Source organism: Macaca fascicularis, chromosome 11 (assembly GCF_037993035.2).
Source record: "Macaca fascicularis isolate 582-1 chromosome 11, T2T-MFA8v1.1".
Lineage (NCBI taxonomy): Eukaryota > Metazoa > Chordata > Mammalia > Primates > Cercopithecidae > Macaca > Macaca fascicularis.
Genome location: NC_088385.1, coordinates 9200364 through 9221904, shown reverse-complemented (window position 1 = coordinate 9221904; position 21541 = coordinate 9200364). Strand labels below are relative to the sequence as shown.

The following is a 21541-nucleotide window of genomic DNA, read 5'->3' as shown; positions in this document are numbered from 1 at the left end:
GCCCAGATGGCTTACAGAGCTTTTTCTTGAAGTACAAGTATGGCTGTCAGACATCTGAAACCTGAAGCCAGCTTAAAGCATCACCATCATTTTGATGCTACCCCCTACCCGCCCTTTTTTTTCATTTGTAAGGGACAAGAAAGGAAAGTATCAGCTTACAAAGCCTTTTGTTACAATTAATCTTTCATGTTCTTTCTTTTGGTATCTTATTCTCTGTTTACATTTATATTTTATTTTTTGAGACAGAGTCTTGCTCTGTCACCCAGGCTGGAGTGCAGTGGTGCGATCTCGGCCCAGGCTGGAGTGCAGTGGTGTGATCTCGGCCCAGGCTGGAGTGCAGTGGTGCGATCTCGGCCCAGGCTGGAGTGCAGTGGTGTGATCTCGGCCCAGGCTGGAGTGCAGTGGTGCGATCTCGGCTCACTCCAACCTCTGCCTCCCAGGTGCAAGTGATTCTTGTGCCTCAGCTTCCTGAGTAACTGGGATTACAGTCGTGTGCCACCATGCCCAGCTAATTTTTGTGTGTTAGTAGAGACAGGATTTCGCCGTGTTGGTCAGGCTGATCTTGAACTCCTGAACTCAGGTGATCTGCCTGCCTCAGCCTCCCAAAGAGCTGAGATTACAAGTGTGAGCCACTGCACCTGGCCCCTGTTTCCATTTTGTAATGCTAGCGTCACCCCAGTGTAGGGTGGCTAGGGGTATTGTTCTTTCCTGTTTCCTGGTGTATTTTCCTCTACAGCATTGATCACTCTTGAACATACTTTTTGGCTGTCTGTCTCCACCTACAAAAATATATGTTCCCTGTTATATCTGAGATCTATGTATATCTCCCTGGTGATATACCAGTACCCGGCACGTAGATAGTCAGTATTTGTTGAATGAATGAATGAATGAATGGGCTGAAAGAACCTTATTCTTCTTTCTTCTGTCACTTCACGCCAAATGCTTTTGGAAAATGCTGTGTGAACAGGGATCGTGAGCAGGAGAGGTTACACACATTGCTGTGGGATAGCCCATCATCTTCAGATACTTGTCTGGAAGGAGGTGGAGTACTTGAGTAGAAATGATACAAGATAACTTCTTCAGGAACTCAGCCGCGTGTCACAGCTTTTGACATAGGCGTGTGATGTTTGCGTGTGTGTGTATGAAGAGCTGTCGTGGCCTAGAATCACGGGCCTTTAGATCCCTTGTACAGATAGAAAAGTAAAGGCCGAGGCCCGGGAGCACTGCAGGCCACCGAGGTAGAGTCCCTGTCTGCCCTTCTCAGTGTCCAGTCACTTCTCACTGCAGTCCCCTCTTTACTGCTAAAGCCACCTTCCCTGACTCTGAATGTGTAACCACGAGGGAGAAAATGTACTCCAGGCTCACAGTTTGTGGAGGAAAAGCCCAGCAGCTGAAAATCATGTTCACAAAGTTTGTACCTAGAAAAAGTGGCCATTTCTATAGTGTCTTTAAATTCCCTGTTTCTCATACATTTTATAAACAAGACAGTAGAAGGAGATTCGGGAACAGCAACTTTAGAACAAGGGGGAAAAAATCAAACCTAGAGCCTTCGAGTTTCTGTTTTCTTCTCAGTTTAGGGCTGAGGCACTTTAGCTTCCTGTCTAAGGGACTACTCAAATCTGATTAGAAGCCATTATGGGCTGGTAATTATCCGTAATTTTAGGAAGACAGATGCAGCACCAACTCTGTTCTCTAATAGCAGGCTTATTAATTTTAAATTTGCGTGGCAGGAGAAGCAGATGGCGAGGTGGGATAAGCTTTCAGATGCTTGGTCATTGATAGCTTTTTACTTCCACGTATCACATGGGGATGTGGGACCCAGGAAGCCCGCTGACAACTGATGATTATCTGTCCCCTAACCAGCTGGGTTCTTTTTCAGAAAGAACCGAGAAAGAGCTCAGAAACACTGCTCCTACTGCAGCCAGGGAAGACGGGTTGTTGACTGGTTAGAAATCACGGCAGGTTATTTTCTCCATCCGCAGTTCGCAGTTCCAAAGCAGAGCTATCAAAAAGTTGTCTTCTCAATTGTATTTCAAATCTGGGTGTTTAAAAAAATGGTGTAAGCAAATCAAGCATTTCTTTAATGGTAGTTGTGTGTGTTCTTGATGCGAATGAGAGGTGCATTCCCTTGTAAAATCCCTGGGACTTCATAGGAAGATGTGAGCCTTAGAACAGAAGTTGGTTTTCTAGATGATCATGTAGACATGATGCTGAGCACCAGACAAAGATATTGATTGAAGCGATTTAAAAAATTTTTGTCTGAGTTCAGATTTTACATCAATATTTAGCAAATCAGCAAAATAACTTAGAGGAATGTTCTTAGGCATCTAGTTCAGCCCCCTGGCCACATTGTCATAAAATCTGAGTGTGTACAGGGAGGCGCATTCCTTTCTGCTCTCATCACAGGTCTTTCCCTGGCTCTGTACCTGCCTGTCATGAACGTCCATGTGAAAAGACCACCAAACAGGCTTTGTGTCAGCAATAAAGCTCTTTAATCACCTGGGTGCAGGCGGGCTGAGTCCAAAAAGAGAGTCAGCGAAGGGAGATAAGGGTGGGGCTGTTTTATAGGATTTGGGCAGGTAAAGGAAAATTACAGTCAAAGGGGCGTTGTTCTCTGGCGGGCAGGAATAGGGGGGTCACAAGGTGCTCAGTGGGGGAGGTTTTTGAGCCAGGATGAGCCAGGAAAAGGAATTTCACAAGATAATATCATCGCTTAAGGCAAGAACTGGCCATTTTCACTTCTTTTGTGGTGGAATGTCATCATTTAAGGCGGGACAGGGCATTTGCACTTCTTTTGTGATTCTTCAGTTATTTCAGGCCATCTGGGCATATACGTGCAAGTCACAGGGGATGTGATGGCTTGGCTTGGACTCAGAGGCCGACATGGCCCTCTTCCCTACCTTCCCTACCTTTTCCCTCCTGTGCGGTTCTCTCACAAAGTGAATGGCCTCAGCCACAGCTTCTCTGCAGCTGCATCAGACTGTGGCGAGAGGAGTGGTGGCTGCTGCAGGGCCTGCTGTCCCCATGGAGGCCAGTCTTGCTTGCCGCTGCAGCCTGGGGATCATTTTGCACTGAAAGTATGTAATTCTACAGAACGAGAGCCAACATGCTGGTGATGGAGGCGTCTTTATCACGGTGCTCTGCATATTTTAATCTTGGGTAGAGGGATGGAAAAGTATGTGATACCTGTGGTTTGATGTCAGAAGGACATTGTGAACTTGACGTGGATTGAGGATGTTAAGGTGCAGCGGGCCCCCTTGGCCTTACGAAATGAGACTTCCCCATCTGCCTGCCAGGAACGCACAGGCGTGTGGCCACATCCTATGTGTTATCCTTCTCTAGAGTGCGCCTTGTCATGATGCTTAAAGTTACATGGTGATATTCTTCCTCATAGAGTAGGTCCCAGACCGCATTCAACACAGAAATGTACTCTTGCTATTATACATAGAAAGTGCTTTCATATAACAAGTGGGAGAGCAGTCCTGAAATCTGGGCTGGAATCGCAGAAGGAAGGCATTGGAAAGCAACAGGTTCCTTAGTCCAAAGCTGGTTTTTGATGAGCCTAGAAACACGACCAAGAGAAGTGAATTTGCCTAAGGCCATGACAGTGTCTCACGGAAGCATTTGAACCTAGCAGTTTCTTGACCTGTTTCTTTAAATAATTAGTCATGCTTCCTCTGATTCCTATATAAAGGTATTCCTCATTCATTCTTTCGTTTCAGTGAATTATTGCAGTGCTACCATGTAACAGTATTTGAGTCAAAATGTGGCAATGTTTATCCCTTTCCAAGGTTTTCAGTTGCACAGTTTTTCAAAGTTGTGCTTACAGTTTCTTGTTGGTTGCAAGGTGTCCTTTCAGAAGCCAATTGTGTGGTGTATTTACGTTGATTGTTGGAGGTAGTTTGGTTAGAACCTACTTCGAGTGGCTGGCGTGGGCCTGGGGGACAGTGACAGCTGCCTGCTTCGTGGGCAGAGATGAAGTAATTGCTTCCTGGGAAGTACCATCCTCCAGCCCATTTCATTTGTGCGGGTTTCCTCGCATCTGCACGTTTCTGGCTTCATGTGAGTCTCATTTATTTTAGCATAGGACTTCAGGCTGTGGGGAAGAATGGCCATTTTAGCACAGAGATACACAAAGGAACAACTGGCTAAATGTGAGTGAAGACATTCTTAGGGGGGGTTTCATTTCTTTTATTCTGTTACAGGCAGTCTGGGAAGCATTCTGGACATGTGGCCTGCGCTGTCACAGTTCCTCCTTGCAGGATCGCAGATGTTTGGAGATTGTAGTGATAACTGTTATCATTGAGAATGTCATTCTCGCAGGCTCTAGTAAGTCAGGATTTATTCAGTGTTAATTTGTTAAAGACAACTGTATTTCTAGCCAAATCCATGTGAGCTGTTTCTCCTTGGAGAGTTGCTGGGGGTATTCCCGTGGCTTAGTCTTAGGGAAACACACACCTTTGAATACTGCTGAAGCTGTGGGGACCCAAAGTGCACCGGAGTGCTTTTGCCATATGTGGTGTTAGTCACCGATACATGTCTCAGTCAGACCTGATGGATTCTTGACCCCTTCCTTTTTCACTTTTTTACTTTTTATTTTTTGTTTTTGTTTTTTAAAACACAACCCCTCAGGTGGCTATCGTGAATCTCTGGTGTTTTCAGTTGGTTGCAGCTTATTTGCCGTCTCAGGTTCAAACATATTTGGAGCCTGCTGATGCTTCCCTCGGTTGTTGTTCTGTTGTGTGACCTCTGCGCCCGCAGGGTTCAAGACTGTCAGAGCTGGGAGCTACCTTCACAACTACCAGGGTTTCTGGAACCTCCTTTATCTAGCCCTGAGGATGGAAGAGATGTCATCAGAGGCGGAGGCGTACTAGGTTTACGTGCCATTGGTAACGAATGAGGAGGTTTTCTGTTATATAAGGGGAACTTCTTATAATGTGCTTTAGTAGGGTAAAGAAGTTTTTGAGGTTTGCTTTCTCTGGAATGACAATTTGTGATCCTGCCCTTGCTTTCAACACAAATATAATTTGCATACCAGTGCGTGTTGTATTACTGAGCACTGGCTGACAAATGGTTCTTAACTCGTCATTCACTCAGCCACTGTTTCTTGAATGGCATACGTGTGCCAGCTGTAGTAGGAACTTACTAGGCTCTAGGACTAACCCTTATGAAATGGGGGTCCCGGGGGAAGCAAATGCATGTAACTATAAAAGTTTGTGAGGATATCAGTGGGGGTGCCTATAGGTACAAAACTTAGTTCATTCATTGCCCATCTCGGAGGTTTTGTGTCTTAGCAGCATGTTCCATAGCAACGCATCCCTCTGTCAAAATATTCATATTATTTTGAAATCCTCTGCTTAGGTATCTGTTTTTCCCACTAAGTTTAGAACTGGTTAAGGACAGGCTAATGGGGTATGTATTATATATACACACACACACACACACACATATTTATATATACACATTACCATTGTCAATATGCAATATATATTTTTATATATATACACACACATATATATTTCTCCTTCTCTATATATACCACACACACTAACACACACACACACACACATATATATGAAATACACACACACACACTTCTACTGCCAAGCACAGAAGGACAAATCTAGGCAAGGATTCTTTTACTGTTCATGAAAAAATAGATGTGTTAGTTGAGAACGTCCTTCAGTTGCCAGGAGAAAGACAGGATGGGTTCACAAAGGGAGATAGTGGTTTTTTTATTTTTCTTCTTTGTTTAACTCTTGAATTCGAAATAATCCAGACTTTTGGAAAAGTTGCAAAAATAGTACAGAGAATTCCCGTATGCTCTTCCCTCAGATTCCCCAAACATTTCACCCCATTTGTACTTTCTCTTTCTCTCTCTGTGGATATAATTTTTTTTTTTTCTGAAATGTTTGAGAGTGGAAGGTAGAATGCAGGGTAGGGTGAAAGGCGGAAGGAGAGAGGTGCGTTGGGAGGCTTTTTTTTTTTTTAACCTTCTGAGATGGAGTTTCGCTCTTGTCTCCCAGGCTGGAGTGCAATGGCACGATCTTGGCTGACTGTAACCTCTGCCTTCTGAGTTCAAGTGATTCTCCTGCTTCAGCCTCCCAAATAGCTGGGATTACAGGCGCCCACCACCATGCTCGGCTAATTTTTTGTATTTTTAGTAGGGGGGGTTTCACCATGTTGGCCAGGCTGGTCTTGAACTCCTGACCTCTGATGATCCACCTGCCTTGGCCTACCAAAGTGCTGGGATTACAGGCGTGAGGCACTGTGCCTGGCGATTGGGAGGCTTTTGCAGTTACCTAGAGCGCTATGATGAGGGCTGGACCTGGTTGGAAATGATGAGGAAGGTGAGAAGTGGTTAGGTCTGGCATATATTTTGAAAGAAGAGTTTAAATGGGTTGGATGGCAAGAGAGAGAAAAAGAAGTTTTAAGGATGATGTCAAGGATTTTGGCCTGAGTAACTGGAAGACTAGAGATGCTGTTATTGGGATCGGGAAGACTGGGAGGAGTGGGTTATAGCAGAAGGAATCAAAAGTACGTTTTGGGCATGCTAAATTTGAGGTCCAAAAAGAGATGTCAAGAAGTGTTGGCCGGACGCAGTGGCTCATGCCTGTAATTCCAGTACTTTGGGAGGCCGAGGCGGGCAGATCACCTGAGGTCAAGAGTTTGAGACCAGCCTGATAATTATTAAAATCGATCATTGATGTTTACTAATTTATAATATTATTGCTTCTAATACCGCAGGGGGTGTACACCTACCTGTGATGTCATTCCTAATATCCAGGGACAGAGAGCATGATATTAGTTTTAATATCGCAGTAGGTGTACACTCACCCCGTGACACTGATCCTAACATCCAGGGGGGTAGAGTATGACATGACTCCCAACATAGCAATGAACGGACAGCCACCCGGTGATATTGCTCCTAATATTCACAGAAGAAGTGTATGTTATTACTCCCAATATCGCAAGGAGGGTACAGCTCTTCTGTGATATTGTTCCTAGTATCTGGAGGGGGAGAAGGGGATAATAATTCCAGTATCACAGGCTGTGTTCATCCGCCCTGTGGTATTGTTATTAATATCCTGGAAGGGAGAGGATGATATGACTCCCCATAGAGCAGGAGGCGTACACCCAGCCTGGGATATTGTTCCTAATATCTCAAGGTCGAGAGGTTGATATTACTCCCAGTATCGCGGACACTGTACACCCCCGTGTGATACTCTTCCTGATATCCGGAAGGGGAGAAGATGGTATTAATCCCCATATCGCAGGAGGTGAACACCCACTCTGTGATAGCTTTCCGAATTTGCAGGGGGAGAGAGGATAATATTATTCCCAATATTGCAGAAGATGTACACGCCTCCACCTCCCCCCGCCGTGATATTGTCCTTAATATTCCAAGGCACAGAAGACGATGTTACTCCCAATATCGCAGAAAGTGTCCACCCCCCAGTGATGTTGTTCCCATGATCCAGGAGGGAAGAGGATGATATGACTTTCAACCCCTGCACCCTGCAATGCTCTCACCCTGCAACACTGACACCCAGCTCAAGCTGACGTAGGACCAGAGGCGCTGGCTGGGGGTGTTGATGGCTTCTTTTTTCTCCCTTGCCAGACTCAGTAGAGGAAGCTGAGACCGAGCAGCCGCAGGAACGAGGTGGGTTTTGCCGGTGGCTCAGGCTTCCTCTGGTTGAGTTGGGCCTTGGAGTAATGCTGGGGGAAGTCACAGAGCTGAGTATGGTGGGCATTGGATCCGGCTGTCACCCCTCTGCGGTGTGGGCTGGGGGCTTGGGGGACGTCACCTGAGGTGGGCCTGAACCTCCCGTCTACTCTGGCACTGGAGGCTGTGGGGTCCCACACTTCTTCCAGTGAACATGCTGGCCCCCGCCTGGTCCCCGAGCGAGGTGGGGCATCCTTTCCACTGCTGGGGCCCACGTGTAGCTGTGGGTTCCTTTCTCATGACCTGGAGAAGCTGCAGCTCGCCCTGTGCTCTGCCTCAGAGGTGGGAGGCCACACTGCCCTCAGCGGGTGGCAGAATTGAGAGCCTTAGGTTCCAGGGGCCTCAACTGAGGTCCCTGAAGGGTCTGTTCCTTCCTGAGGGGCTGATTCAGGGAGACCCTCCCTTCTCCCCTCTATGGCTCTGTCTCTTCCCATCACACAGGGTCCGTATGTGGACAGCCTGGTGATGTGGACGCCCCAAGGGCCCTTGGAAGTTCCCTGGGAATGGGATCCATCCCAGTACATTTGGGATGCAGGCACAAGGTCCCAGAGGCAGCCCGGGAAGCCATTGGGGAAGGGAAGGCTGTTGTAGGTTTGCCTCAGGGACGGGGTGGTTCCACCCTCTGCCAAAGTCCCTGGAGCAATGGCACGTGGCTTTCCAGCTGCCCTCGAGGCCAGGGTAGTGGCTGGGAGGGGCTGTGTGCCTCTGCCGAGTGGGGGAGATTTCTTAGCTAATCTAGTGTAGTCAAGTCAGACATTTGTCTCTGAATCATATTTATTTTTTTAATTCCAAGGCTTTACAGACGAATAAGGAGACAGTTTGTATTGAAAATACCTTTTACATGTGAGCTTGAAACAGAGTCTGTTTAAATCTAGGTTTTTTCCTTCCCAGTAATGCCTCCTTTCATCCCAGGTTTTCCAACAGGAAATGCGCTTGTTTGCTCACCTCTGGGAGGGGGCTTTGGCTAAGAAGCCAGCAGGCGTCAGGGGGCTGCTTGAGCAGCCTGGCCTTTGTTAACCCTTTAGGAACTGTGGGCTTCAGGTTTTCAGACCATCCAAGGTAAAGGTGGCCAGAGGGGCCTGGAAGCTTTCCCATCCTTCCTGCAGGGATGGTCCGTTTCCCTGCACGGAGCTGGGTACATGGCTACAACACCCCTGTCCTGTGCCATCAGTGGCTTTACCAATTTTGCATAGCAACTTTTGAGCTGATCAATAGCTCTGATTGGCTGTTGGGGATTTCATGGATTCCTGTACCCCATCGGGGGGCCTGAAAAGGCATCTCTGAGGGATCACTGAGCTGACATAGTGCCCTAAAACCATGCCGTCAGGTGGGTGACAAAGCAGGACAGGAGGGTGATTTTGTAGGAGAGTCGGGCCACAGGCCTGCGTATTCTGTCCCCATAGTGCCGGAGTTCCTACGTGCTCCAGGCCCTGGGTTTGCATTGCACATAATTCTCAAGGGCTCATGGCAAGCTGCACCAGGGACACAGAGGGCGGGGATGCGGAGACCCTGTCCCCAGTGGACCAAGGACTCACTGCTGGACTCTAATCTGTCTAGGTGTTTTTGTGACTTGCAGAAATACCTCCACCTTGCCTGGGCCCGGGGCCACAGGAGACCCTGCAGAAGATGAAGAATGTTCTGGAACAATATAACAAAGACCTGCCCAGGCTGCCCCCAGCATCCAGCAACGTGAGTTTGCAGGACCCTAAGGAGCTCTCCTTCTGCTTGGAAGCTGAGGACGACTGGGAGGACCCAGAGGCCCTGAGCTCACTGCTGCTGTTCCTGAACGCCCCCGGGTACAAGGCCAGCTGACGTGGCGCTGCCATGGCTGAGCAGCGTGTTCTGCAGCTTTAGCGACGAGGAGCTGACTGGGCACCTGGCACAGGCCCGAGGGGTGGCCAAGAAAGCTGGCCTCGTCATGGCCCTGGCCAGGCTCTGCTTCCTCCTGGGGCGGCTGTGCAGCAGGAGGCTCAAGCTGTCCCAGGCCTGGGTGTACTTTGAGGAAGCACCGGGGGCCCTGGAGGGCAGCTTTGGGGACCTGTTCCTGGTGGTGGCTGTGTACGCCAACCTGGCCAGTATTTACTGGAAGCAGAAGAACCGAGAGAAGTGTACACAGGTGGTTCCCAAAGCTGTGGCCCTGCTCCTGGGGACGCCTGGCCACATCTGCAGCACTGAGGTGGAGGGGGAGCTCCTGCAGCTGGTGCTACGGTGGGCGGTGGGTGGCCAGAGCCTGCAGGCCGAGGCCCGGGCCTGCTTCCTGCTGGCCAGGCACCACGTGCACCTCAAGCAGCCCGAGGAGGCCCTGCCCGTCCTAGAGCGGCTACTGCTTTTGCACAGGGACTCGGGAGCCCCAGAGGCTGCGTGGCTCTCAGACTGTCATCTACTCCTAGCTGACATCGGCAGCTGCAAGTGCCTGCCCCACCTGGTGCTGAGCTGTGTCAAGGTGGCCTCATTGAGGGCACAGGACTCGCTGGCCGGCTCGCTGAGGAGCGTGAACCTGGTGCTCCAGAACGTCCTTCAGCCCCACAGCCTCCCCACTACCTCAGGCGAGCGCTGGCCTCCCTAACCCCGGGCACAGGCCAGGCAATGCGCGGACTTCTCCACGCCAGCCTGGCCCAGCTGTACAGCCACCGTGGCTACCACGGCCCGGCCATCACCTTCATGACTCAGGCGGTGGAAGCCAGTGCTGTTGCCGGAGTCCGTGCCATCATGGACCGCCTGGTGGCTGTGGCCTGGCTGCACGTGCTTCAGGGGCAGAGCCCAGCGGCCCTGAACATCCTGCAGTCTGTCCAGGATGCAGTGGTGGCCAGTGAGGACCAGGAGGGCGTGAATGCCAACATGGTGGCCGTGGCTCTGAAGAGAACGGGCCGGACGAGGCAGGCAGCCGAGAGCTACTACCACGCCCTACGGGTGGCTTGGGACCTGGACCAGAGGAGGAACCAGGCAGTGGTGCTGGCCAACTTCGGGGCCCGGTGCCTGCACGCGGGTGCCAGCAGGCTGGCCCAGCACTACCTCCTGGAGGCCATGAGGCTGTTCTCGAGGCTGCCCTGCAGGGAGTGTGGCCGGGACTTCACCCACCAGGGCCCGGCTCAGCAGGGCAAGGGCTACTACGAGTGGGCCCGTCTGGTCGCCGTGGAGATGGGCCACGTGGAGAGTGGGTACCCCGGGTTGTCCTGTGCACCTTCCAGGGCCACTCGGGTCAGGGCACACCTGGAATTTGTGATTCAGAAACAAGTGGTTTTTCCACCATCGAAAGTGCTGAGTCATGGCCAACAGCAGATGTTGGCAAGTGCCCTGGAGACAGGCCGTTCCCATGCAGGGCCAGGCCCTCTGTGCCTACTGGGGCAGCCAGCTCTTCCTGGTTTGCCCAGGGACCATCCTGCCTTGAGCACTGAAAGGCCTGCGTGCTGGGAATCCCTAGACATAACCCTGGGGTCGAGGCAGGCTCTGCTGAGCTGGGACTTGGGGCCCCTCCATGAGCCAGGCCTGGAACGCCGGTTCTTGTGCCCATGTTATCTGCTTGGTATAGCGGCAGCCTGTGCACCTGTCATCCCACTTCACAGAGAACATGGGGCAGGTGATTGCCCAAAGCCGCAGAGCAGTTCATGCAAAAGCTTGTTGTGCAGAGTGTGCCAGGCCCCACCCACAAATGGGGCTTGTGGGGTCCTCAGGTGGCAGTGGCTGAATGTAGGAATGTGAGCTTCAGGCCAGAGAAGCCACAAAAGGGTGAGTGGCGTGATGGCGGGGCAGCACTTGGCCCCGGGTTCGGGAAGACTCTTCAGTCTGGGACCAGAGGGTTGATTGGATTTAGTCAAGTAATAGGTGATGGTGGTGGGGGCGGGGAGGGGCTGGTGGTGTAGCCTGTGTGAAGGCCCAGGGGTGAGCTAGTGAGGATGAGTGGCAGTGGGTGAATGGTGGTGAGTGAGCGGGAGTGTGAGCAGGGTTGAGTGAGTCGGGCTTACGCAGGGAGGTGCAGAGTTGGGAGTGGGTGGGTTGGGTGCTGGATGGTGAGAAGCTCTTCTGGAGAGCTAAGCAGGGCCTGGGGCCTTAGGCTGTGGCTTGGCCTTTTCCCCAAGAGCACTGGGGAGCCATGGAGTGCTATAGAACAGTCACTGCAGACTGAGCAGTGAACGGACAGTAGGTGGGCAGGGCTGTCCGAAATCTAGGCTGCAGAGGATAGATGAGGAAGTTGAGTCTAGGGAAATGGCCAAGACAATGGATGCTGTTGCGGATCCCCTCTGCCTTGCAGCGCTTTGTCCATCCTCCCAGGATGGACGTCATGGCATAGTGAGACTAGAGGTGCCTCCTGTGGCCTGGCTCAGAGCCCCAGGGGCTGTGGCTAAATCTGCCCATTTCCCAGCACAGGCCTGTCACCCACTCCTGGCCCTAGGAGGGATGAGATTTTGGAAAGGAGCGTGTGAAGGGGCCCCGGTCCCACACATCTGCCCAAGGAGGGGTGGGGGGTTCAGACCCAGGCTTCTTCCCCAGGGGCATTCTCTGACTGGAAGGAGACCCTCCAGGAACCCAGCGCCCAAGCCCCCACTGCGGGGAGGGGCACAAAGGGGGTGGGGTAGTAGGGCAGGGAGGGGGCACAGGGAAGCTGGCCCAGGGCCCCAGTAGCCCCTGTCCTTGGGATCATTTGGTTTCTTGGCATCAGATTCTTTGAGCTGCTGGGCCTGGGGTCGTCCCAGGGCTGCAGATGGCCCATGAGTCCCAGCTTGAGCCTCCCTTGTTGGGTGACACGTCTTCCCATCCCTGCCTGCACACCTCCCCAAAGGTCATCTCAACCCCAGCAGAGGCAGTACGTGCAGTCTGGGCTGTTCTTCCTACTAGGGTGGCTTTCGTCATCTGACCTCTGCCTGCCCCGAGTCTTCACTCTTGGCCTTCATCTGTCCCCTTAAATGTGACCACAGCAGCCACCTGTGGCTTCTTTCCACAGAAGACAGAGCCAGTTGTGTCACCTGCTTCCCTGGGGCAGGGTTTCAAGGTCTCACATCCCATATGTGGCCCACTTGGCTTCCCCCGAGCATCCTGATGTGGTGGGGTAACCATGACCCTGGCCACCCCACCCACAGGGCCCGGTGACATTGCTGCAGTTACACCTCCTCGAGTGTCGGGAAGAGGGAAGGAGCCAGATTCCATGGCGACCTGGGAGACTGGCTCCAGTCTTGGCCTCAGGTTCACAGAAGGAAAACAGGCCAGTGTGCTAAAGCCATGCTTCTCAAAGTGTGGTGCCTGGACCAGGAGAGCAGCATCCATGTCACCTAGGAGCTTGTGGCAAGTGGGAGTTCTAGGGTCTGCCCCAGGCCTGTGGAGCCGGAAGTTCTGGGGGCAGGGCCAGCAAGCTATACAGACAGGCCTCTGGGTGACTGCGATGCCTGCACATCTCAAGAACCATCGGCCTAGATAGCCACTGAACACTAACGGCTCCTGGTGTGTCTGGAGAAGACACAGGCCATGTCTGGGAGGAGGGGAGATGGACTAGCACACTCCTCCTGCCACAGGGCAGCACGATGCTCGATTCCCTCAGAAGGATGTCCTTCATCTTTTCCATGCCGTGTGTGTTCACCCTGGCCCTCCCAGCAGCCTGGGAAGGGCAGAACACTGCACACACAAGAGGGCCGTTCCCAGTCCCCACATTCCAGATTCATCTGTCACCAGACCCAGGAGGAGGCAGACTGGTTCCAGGAGGATGAGAGCCCTTGTTCTGACACTGTGTCTGATTCCAGGGCCTACAAATCCGCTCTGGACTACACCAAACGAAGTCTGGGGATTTTCATTGACCTCCAGAAGAAAGAGAAGGAGGCGCATGCCTGGCTGCAAGCAGGGAAGATCTATTACATCCTGCGGCAGAGCGAGCTGGTGGACCTGTACATCCAGGTGAGTGGCAAGGGCTGCAGGAGGGCCCCTGTGCTGTTCACTCTCTGTCCATCCATCCATTCATCCTTCCATCATCTATTTACCTGTTCATCCATCTGTCCATTCATCCATCCTTTTATCATCCATCTATTCACCCATCTATCCATTCATCCTTCCATCATCTGTTTACCTGTGGGTCCATCCATCCATCAATCATCCATCCATCCTTTTATCATCCATTCACCTGTCCATCCATCTGTTCACCTGTTCATCCATTTTCCCATTATCCATCCATTCAGCTGTTCATCCTTCTATCCATCCATTCACCTGTCTTTCCTTCCATCCATCTATCCACTCACCTCCTGTTCATCCTTCCATCATCCATCCGTCCATCCATCCATTCACCTGTTCATCCTTCCATCCATACATCATCCATCCTCCTCTTCATCCTTTCATCCATTCCCCCATTCGTCCATCCATCCATCTACCCACCAATCTACCTATTAATACATCCCTCCATTCATCTGTCCATTTATCCATACATTTGTCTATCCACCCATCTATCCATCCATATGTACATACATCATCTACCCTCCACCCATCCATACATTGTCTACCCACCCATACATACACACATCATTCTAACCACCCACCCATTCATCTGTCCATCCACCCAAGCATCCGTCTGTCCACACACCCATCCATCCATCCATCCACTCATTCCTAAGCCACTGCTGAGCATCTGTTGTATGCCTTTTCCCTCCGTCCAACTGGTTCCCTCATATCCTCCCCCAGTGGCCAGCATCTTCTCCCTGAGGGCAGAGGCGTGGCCCCTCAGTGCCCAGCACCTGCCGGTATACAGCACATGCTCAAATAATGTGGCCACTCAGTTAACACACAGAAGAACCTGCTCCAAGCGACACGTGGCACATCTCCTTACAAAATGCATCTATCGTAGCGGCTGTTTACAGAGGCTTTCCCAGACAGTGTGATCTGGAACAACTTGTGAAGCCCACGAACCTGGTGAAGCTTTCATCATTGAGCACGTGCTGTATACCTCCTTGAGCTGAGGAGAGGGATCAAGAGCTCATGGCCAAGAAGGGACCAGGCCCACCCACAAACACTGTTGGTGTGTGGCCCGGAGCTGTGACAGGGATGTGGCAATGCAGAAAGGAGCCAGGGGATGGGCTCCCAGCAATCTGGGGGCCATGGAGACTGGTTTGAGTGCAGGGAGAGTGGGCTAGGGCTAGCCCTGGTGGTAGGATTCACAGGTGTCGGGCTCCCGGGCTGCAGCTGCTCACTCATCTCCTGTCACTCAGGTTCATCAGTTCATTGTCCTCATGCCAGTGGTGGGGGCAGCCCTAATGCCCAGGGTCTGATAAATGCTCAGGTGTACCTGCAGTGTGTGACAGGAAGGAGGCTGGTGAAGGTGGGCATGGCCACCTCGCCAGGTGTGGGTCTTGAGGGAATTTCTGCCTCCTTTCAGGGGCACAGAATGTGGCCCTGTACACAGGCGACCTCAACCTGGGGCTGGAGCTGTTTGAGGCAGCTGGAGACATATTCTTCAATGGGGCCTGGGAGCGGGAGAAAGCCGTGTCCTTCTACCGGGTGAGCTGGCCTGTGGGCTGATGTGGGTGAGCCTCAGGGGGGCACCTGGAGGGCTGAGGCACAGGTGTGGCAGGGCAGAGGCCTCGCACCTGGAGGCAGGGCCACCCATGCACATGCTTGGTTTCCTAGTGGTCTCACCAGGAATGATACTGACTGTGCCCCCTGCCCGGGACAAACGCTTGGAGCCTGGACATGGCAGTGGCCTTACCCTTGCACTTGATCTCAAGCAACCATGAGCAGGAAGTCCTGTCCCCATCTTCCAGATGAGGAAACTGAGGCTCAGGCACAGGGACATGTCAAAGGACACACAGCATGTCAGTGGGAGGCCCAGGACTGCATGCAGCCCGAAGCGGGGACGGCTTCTCCCTTCCTCTGAGCTCACGGTGTGGCTCAGCCCTGGGCACAGATAAATGTGGTGCTTTTAGAGCAGAGAGGAGTGCCGGCTCCCCCCAGTCAGACCCCTGGTGCGCAGGTGGGAGAGGCTGGTCTGAGGCTGCCGGGTGTAGCTGGATGGGCCTCAGGTGACTCTTCAGCCCCTAACTTGAGCGTTTGACCCGTGCGTTATCCCAGAGCACAGAGCTGTGTCGAGATCCAGGGGTAGCTGGGGCGTGGGAAGCTCCAAGCACATGTTCGAGCTCTGAGGAGGGCGTTGGGCAAGGTGGGTGCCGCGGGAAGCCTGACCCCACCTGCCCGTGTGGTAGGACCGGGCACTGCTCCTGGCAGTGACTACGGGGAACCATAGTCGGAGCAAGGCGGAGCTGCGGCTGTGCACAAGCTGGTGGCACTGCTGGCCACGCTGGAGGAGCCCCATGAGGGCTTGGAGTTTGCCCACATGGCCCTAGGAACCCCAGGAGGGCTTGGAGTTTGCCCACATGGCCCTAGCCCTCAGCATCACTCTGGGTAAGTCCCCTGAGCCCCCACCCTGCCAGGAGCCACACTTTGCCAGAGCCCAGCCTCCAGGTCTTCAGGGCAGGAGCTGAAACACCTGCCAGATTTTCCTGGTCTCCTGTCCAGGCAGGCACATCTGCCCAGCTGGCTTCCCAGTCCAGCCGTGGGGCACATCCCGAGGTCTCTCACGCGGTGCAGAGCCCCCTGCCTGGCTGAGCTCTGCTTCCTCTGCCTCTTCCCGCTGCTGACCACAAGGGCTGCCCAGTGTGGCCTCTGCCTTCCAGACATGCCAGGCATCTCGTTGGTCCCTGTGCCTGGCTGAATGGCATATTCCCTTTCTCTTGTGCCCTTCCCACCCTCATCAACCACACGGCTCTCTGGCTGATGAAGTCCCAGTTCCCCTTCCAGCAGCCTGCCCCTTAAGGCTGGGCATCCCCTGGTGCTGTGCCAGGGTTGTCTGTCTGCCTCCAGACACAGGGAGCCCTGGGCAGGCCGCATGCACCAGCACCTTGTGCCCCGGGTCCCAGTACACAGTAGGTGTGCAGCTGTGTGGGAATGCATTGAATGCAGGCTCCACGGCACTCGCCCTGAAAACGGAAAGATATCGGAGACAGCCAAGGTGGGTTTGCACATCTGTGGGGGGACCTGGAGCTCAGGCACGCAGTGACTCCCCAGGGTAGGGGGCTCTGATTGTGACACACCCAGGAGTCGGATGTCACGTCTGTGGGTTGCCTGGAGCCCTGGTGCCCGGGAGCACCTGGACTGCATGGCTTTTGGGCTCCCCTGGTTAAAACCAGTGAGCAAAGGCAGGTGGCTATGTGTAGGCAGAGCTGGGCCATCCAAGTCCGACTTGCCAAAGCCTCACAGTAGATGGGGGCAGGCCTTATTAGTTCTGCTTTGCAGATGGGAAAGTGAGTCTGGGAACCTGGAAGGGACTGGGCAGAACTTCCCAGGTGACCACAGGTGCCTGGAGGCAAGCCAGGTGCTGCCCGAGGTCTGCATACCTGCTCCTGAGGGGCCTGTGCCCTGCCTGCCCCAGGGAGCCACGTCCTCACACCTGCCCCTTTGGCCTGCACCCCAGGGGACCGGCTGAATGAGTGCGTGGCCTACCACCGGCTGGCTGCCCTGCACCACCGGCTGGGCGACGGCGAGCTGGCGGAGCACTTCTACCTCAAGGCCCTGTCGCTCTGCAACTCGCCGCTGGAGTTCGACCAGGAGACCCTCTACTACCTGAAGGTGTACCTGGTGCTCGGCGACATCATCTTCTACGACCTGAAGGTGGGTGGGAGGGGCAGGGCTCGGGGTGTTCCCGGCCCCCTTGGAGTGGGATCTCCACCCAGACCCCAGAGTCCTGGGTTCCAGCCTTCCTTAGGAATGGCCCAGTGGCCTCCCTGGAGCTCTGCACCCAGCTGGAGGAGCCGGCAAGGTTAGCAGATACAACCCAGCTCCCAAGGTGGCCAGGCCCCACCCTCAAGAACTCAGTCTCAGCCAGGGAGGCTGACACATGAGCGGGCAATGGTGGCCTCTGGGTAAAGGGGGATCGTAGTCGGGAGGCCCACCTGGAGGAGGTGACACCAAAGCTGAGTCTTGACAGTCAAGTGTCAAGTTGCATTTAACAAAAACAGGGTCGGGGGGGAGGACACTTAGGAGGATGGCATCATCCTCATGTTGAATCCACATTGCAAGATCCAACCCAAATCCCAGCGCCTCCTCTAGGAAGCCTGCCCAGGGTGCCAGCCTGCACTGAGCAACTCCTTCCTGGAGTCCCGAGACACCTTGAATCTTCACATCACCCAGGAAGGGTGGGGTGGGGCCAGTGTCTTACCATGTGCTTCACAGACAGGGAAACCCCAGCGCAGGGCAGGCGCAATGGGGCGGGGCCCAAGCCAGCCAGACGGAGGCCTTGCTGGGTCGGGTCTGTCTCGAGGAAAGGTGCTGGGACCTGTACTCCCTCTGCCCCCAGTCCTGCAGGGGTGGAGAACTGGGACTGGCAGACTCAGACCTGGGATGTCTGCACCCCTCTGGCCAGCAGGTGCCCACCCCTCCTCAGCATCGCACCGGCACCGCATCAGTGCTCCTTATGGGCTGAGGGGCCAGGGCGCTCCAGTCCAGGGACCGAGATCTTGGGGGCCTTAGAACAACATGAGGAGCAGGGGCAGCCCTAAGACCCCACCCCGAATCCCCCACCACAGGCCTGGGGCTGCCCGGGAGGCCCCCGCCCAGTGCTGGCGACACCTGGTGCTCAGAAGCTGTCCCGGTGGCCTCCCAAGTCCCAGCCAGACAGGGAGGTGCCAGGTGTCAGGCCCAGAGGGACGCTGTTCACTGCTCAGGGGCTCACCTGGAATCCAGGGGACGGGCCTCCCAGAAGAGGCCTTTCTCTCTCTTGGTCAAGCCTGCCGCGCACTCCGCCTGCCCAGGAGGAAGGAAAGGGCCAAGTAGTACCTGAGAGGCCAAAGTCCACGGCTAGGGTCGAGGGGCACAGCCCTCTGGGCCTCATTGTGACTATGCTGTCAGCACAGGCCAGCTTCCCACAGGAAGGCCCCCTCGGAATTCCCAAGGGAGGCTGTCTTTCCAAGGCCACGCCCTCCTCCTTGTATAGGAGGCTCTGGACCCAGGGCCCAGAGGAGTGGGAGAGAAAGCCGGGCTGGATGGGGCCTGGAAGGCTGGCAGAGAGGCAGGGGTAAATGGGCATCCTTGCCGATTGCCTCTAAAATGGGGTCCCCTTTAGTCTACACATGAGAGTGAGCCCTGGAATAGGGTGGATTAGGTGTGTCCTGGTTCAGCCTGCCACTCACTAGCTGCTGCACACACTACAGGCACACTGAAATGCACAGACACATACACACTCAGGCATATACACACACACACACACACACACACACACACACACACACACACACACACACACACACAGGCCTGCCTGCACTGAGCAACTCCTTCCTGGAGGACACACACACGCATACGCAGAGACATATGCTTTGGCTGGCTCCTTCCTGTTCACTTGGGATGCCCCCACTCCTTCAGGAAGCCCTTGCCTCCCACCCCTGGCTGAGTCTGGGCCCCCCACAGGCTTCTGGGCTTCCCTCTACCACAGCCCGGGCCACCCTGTATGGTCAGTGTTCACTCCCAGGTCCCTCAGCCTGGGAGCAAGGATGTTAGGCTCAGCCATACACCCAGCACAGAGTCCAGTGTTCGGCTGGGCGGTGACTCAGGGCCTTCTCACGCCCCTGCTCCGTGTGTGGGGCGGGGCAGTCAGGGAATGGACTGCTGCATCTTGGACTTTGTCCTTGGCCCTGGGAGGCATCTTGAGATGGTAAAGGGGGACAGGCCAGGCACGAGTCTTCGGTCCCTTGGGTGACCCCCATGTGGAGGAGGCACGTGGGGAGAAGCCGGGTGGGGGATGGGACGGTCAAGGAAGAGGTATCGGAGGCCAACCCAGGGATGGTGAGTTTGAGCCAAAGATGCATTGAAAACAGGAGTGGATGTCTGGGGAGTCACACTCTGTCAATATTTCCGGGAACATTGCCAGAGAGGACACCTGGGAGATGGTTTTGTACCTGGCCTGGCCAGTGGAGGGCCTGGAAATGGTCAGCAAGGACAGGGGCCAGAGGGGAGCCTGGGTCACTCAACGCTGTGCCCCTGCTGGGGCTTGGAGCCATGGGTCCTGCATGGAACTCTCAGAGCAGGCAGGATCGGCCCTGACCTCAGCCCATGGGGAAAGCAGCCACTGCCTGCAGAGAGGGTGGGACTGGGGCAGGAGGCTTGATGTGAGTGGGGGCGTAGGGACAGTCAGGAAGTATTCCAGGGGTGTCAGGGTCATCCCCACCTCCTGCAGCTGAGACCACAGCAGTGCCACAGGCTTCAGGGCTCATGGGGTGAGCCAGGATTGGCTGGACATATGGAAGGACCCGGAGACAGGAACGGCCTCTGGGAAGACAGACTCTGAGTCCCCCTTTTGCTGAGCATGGCCTGTGCCCTTCAGGACCCGTTTGATGCAGCCGGGTACTACCAAGCTGGCACTGGCAGCCACCGTGGACCTGGGCAACAAGAAGGCACAGCTGAAGATCTACACGCGGCTGGCCACCATCTCCCACAACTTTCTCCTGGACCGCGAGAAGTCGCTCTTCTTCTACCAGAAGGCCAGGACCTTCGCCACAGAGCTCAACGTCCGCAGGGTCCACCCGCCTCCTCTGCCACTCTGCGGGTGGGCCCCCTTAGGTTGGCCCCCAGCCACCCTCGCTGAGGACAGCATCTGAGGGAGTGGGTTTTGTGCAAGGAGGGTGGTCTCCTGCCTCTCCTGGTGTCTCCCGTGGCTCATTTTCTGGGAAATGGAGGCATGAAAGCAGGGGTCAAATAGCAATAAAGGTTTTTTTTTTGTTTTTGTTTCTGCAATAACATACCGAAGTCCCCAGGGCATCCTTCCCTGTGTGCTTCCTGGGGTGTGTCTACTAGGGGCCAGCTCCTTCCCTGGTAGCAGCCCTCTGATCTTGGGGATGAGAAGGACCCTGAGTCCAACAGACCTGGGCCAGGTCACCATGAGCCTCGGTTTCCTTGGCGGCCAGAGGGAGATGGTGGTGGAACTCCCTGGGCAGCTCCCTGCTCAGAGCTTTTGCTGTAGGTCTCATGCCACCCTTGCCTTTAACCTTCAGGCCACTGTGCCCGGATGTGGGGGCTGCTAGTGCCCCTGTTCACCATTGAAGAAACAGAGGCACAGAGAGGTTAAGTGTCTGGCCCACCGTCACACAGCAGGTAGGGGCGGAGACACAGAGCCCAGTACACTGACCAACACACCACCCTGCCAGCCTGCTGCCAGGAAGGTGTCCCCCATTAGGACCCAAGGTCAGCTCCTGATCCTCTTGTGGTGTCAGGAGAGCGACAGGCCAGTGAGGGTGGCCCCAGGGATCCCTCATTCAGTGTCCTCTGCTCCCAGACTTGGCTGGGCGGAGCCTCCCAGTCCCACCTTTGGCCACTGGTCAGCCCTGCGGGAAGTGAGATGCAGTGATCTACACAGACTGCCTGTGTAGACGCTGCTGTCTAGTGTTGAAAGCCTTATCTGGGCTGCCCCCCAAGTCGTCCCCCACATACCCCTCCTCTTCCGGCCCCCGGCCCTCATCCCAGTCCCAGGAGTCCCAGGTTTTCCTTCTTGGACTCTCTTGGCCCCAGGGAACACGGCTCACACGGTCTCTTTGCCAGTTTACAGCAAGGAAACCGAGGTTCAGAGACTGTGGGTGTCCCACGTGATTCTCACATCCACTGCACTCTCCCAGGCCCCTCTTTTAAACACTTTAAATGACCAGGCCCCTCTTTTAAACTCTTTAAATGAGGTGACATTCACATCGCATGTGATTAACTATTTCAACGCAAATCATGTGGTGGCATTTGTGCATTCACAGTCCTGTGCAACCACTCCCGCCATCTAGTTTCAAAATGTTTTCATCTCCCCAGAAGAAACCTCCCATC

General features: G+C 54.2%; 2 protein-coding genes across 5 annotated transcripts in view; both read left to right on the top strand.

Annotated features, from left to right (window-relative positions):
* The window catches only part of LOC123571602 (SH3 domain and tetratricopeptide repeat-containing protein 1-like), a 44534-nt gene extending 32422 nt beyond the window's left edge, over positions 1–12112 (top strand). For 2 of the 4 annotated variants that reach the window (XM_074005870.1, XM_065525144.2), the window contains exons 2-3: positions 7622–7663; positions 9303–10974. In XM_074005870.1, the coding sequence (XP_073861971.1) occupies positions 9645–10292 (648 nt within the window). In that variant the 5' untranslated portion in view covers positions 7622–7663; positions 9303–9644 and the 3' untranslated portion in view covers positions 10293–10974. Of the gene's footprint in view, positions 1–7621; positions 7664–9302 lie in introns of all 4 variants that reach the window. The other 2 variants (XM_074005868.1, XM_074005869.1) reach the window with 2 other exon arrangements.
* A 3093-nt stretch (positions 12113–15205) lies between these two features.
* Positions 15206–20477, top strand: LOC141407973 (SH3 domain and tetratricopeptide repeat-containing protein 1-like). The gene is made up of 3 exons (XM_074005881.1): positions 15206–16093; positions 17163–17359; positions 20064–20477. The coding sequence occupies exons 1-3, from the start codon at positions 16066–16068 to the stop codon at positions 20322–20324; spliced, it is 486 nt and encodes a 161-aa protein (XP_073861982.1). The 5' UTR covers positions 15206–16065; the 3' UTR covers positions 20325–20477.
* The last annotated feature ends 1064 nt before the right edge of the window (positions 20478–21541 follow it).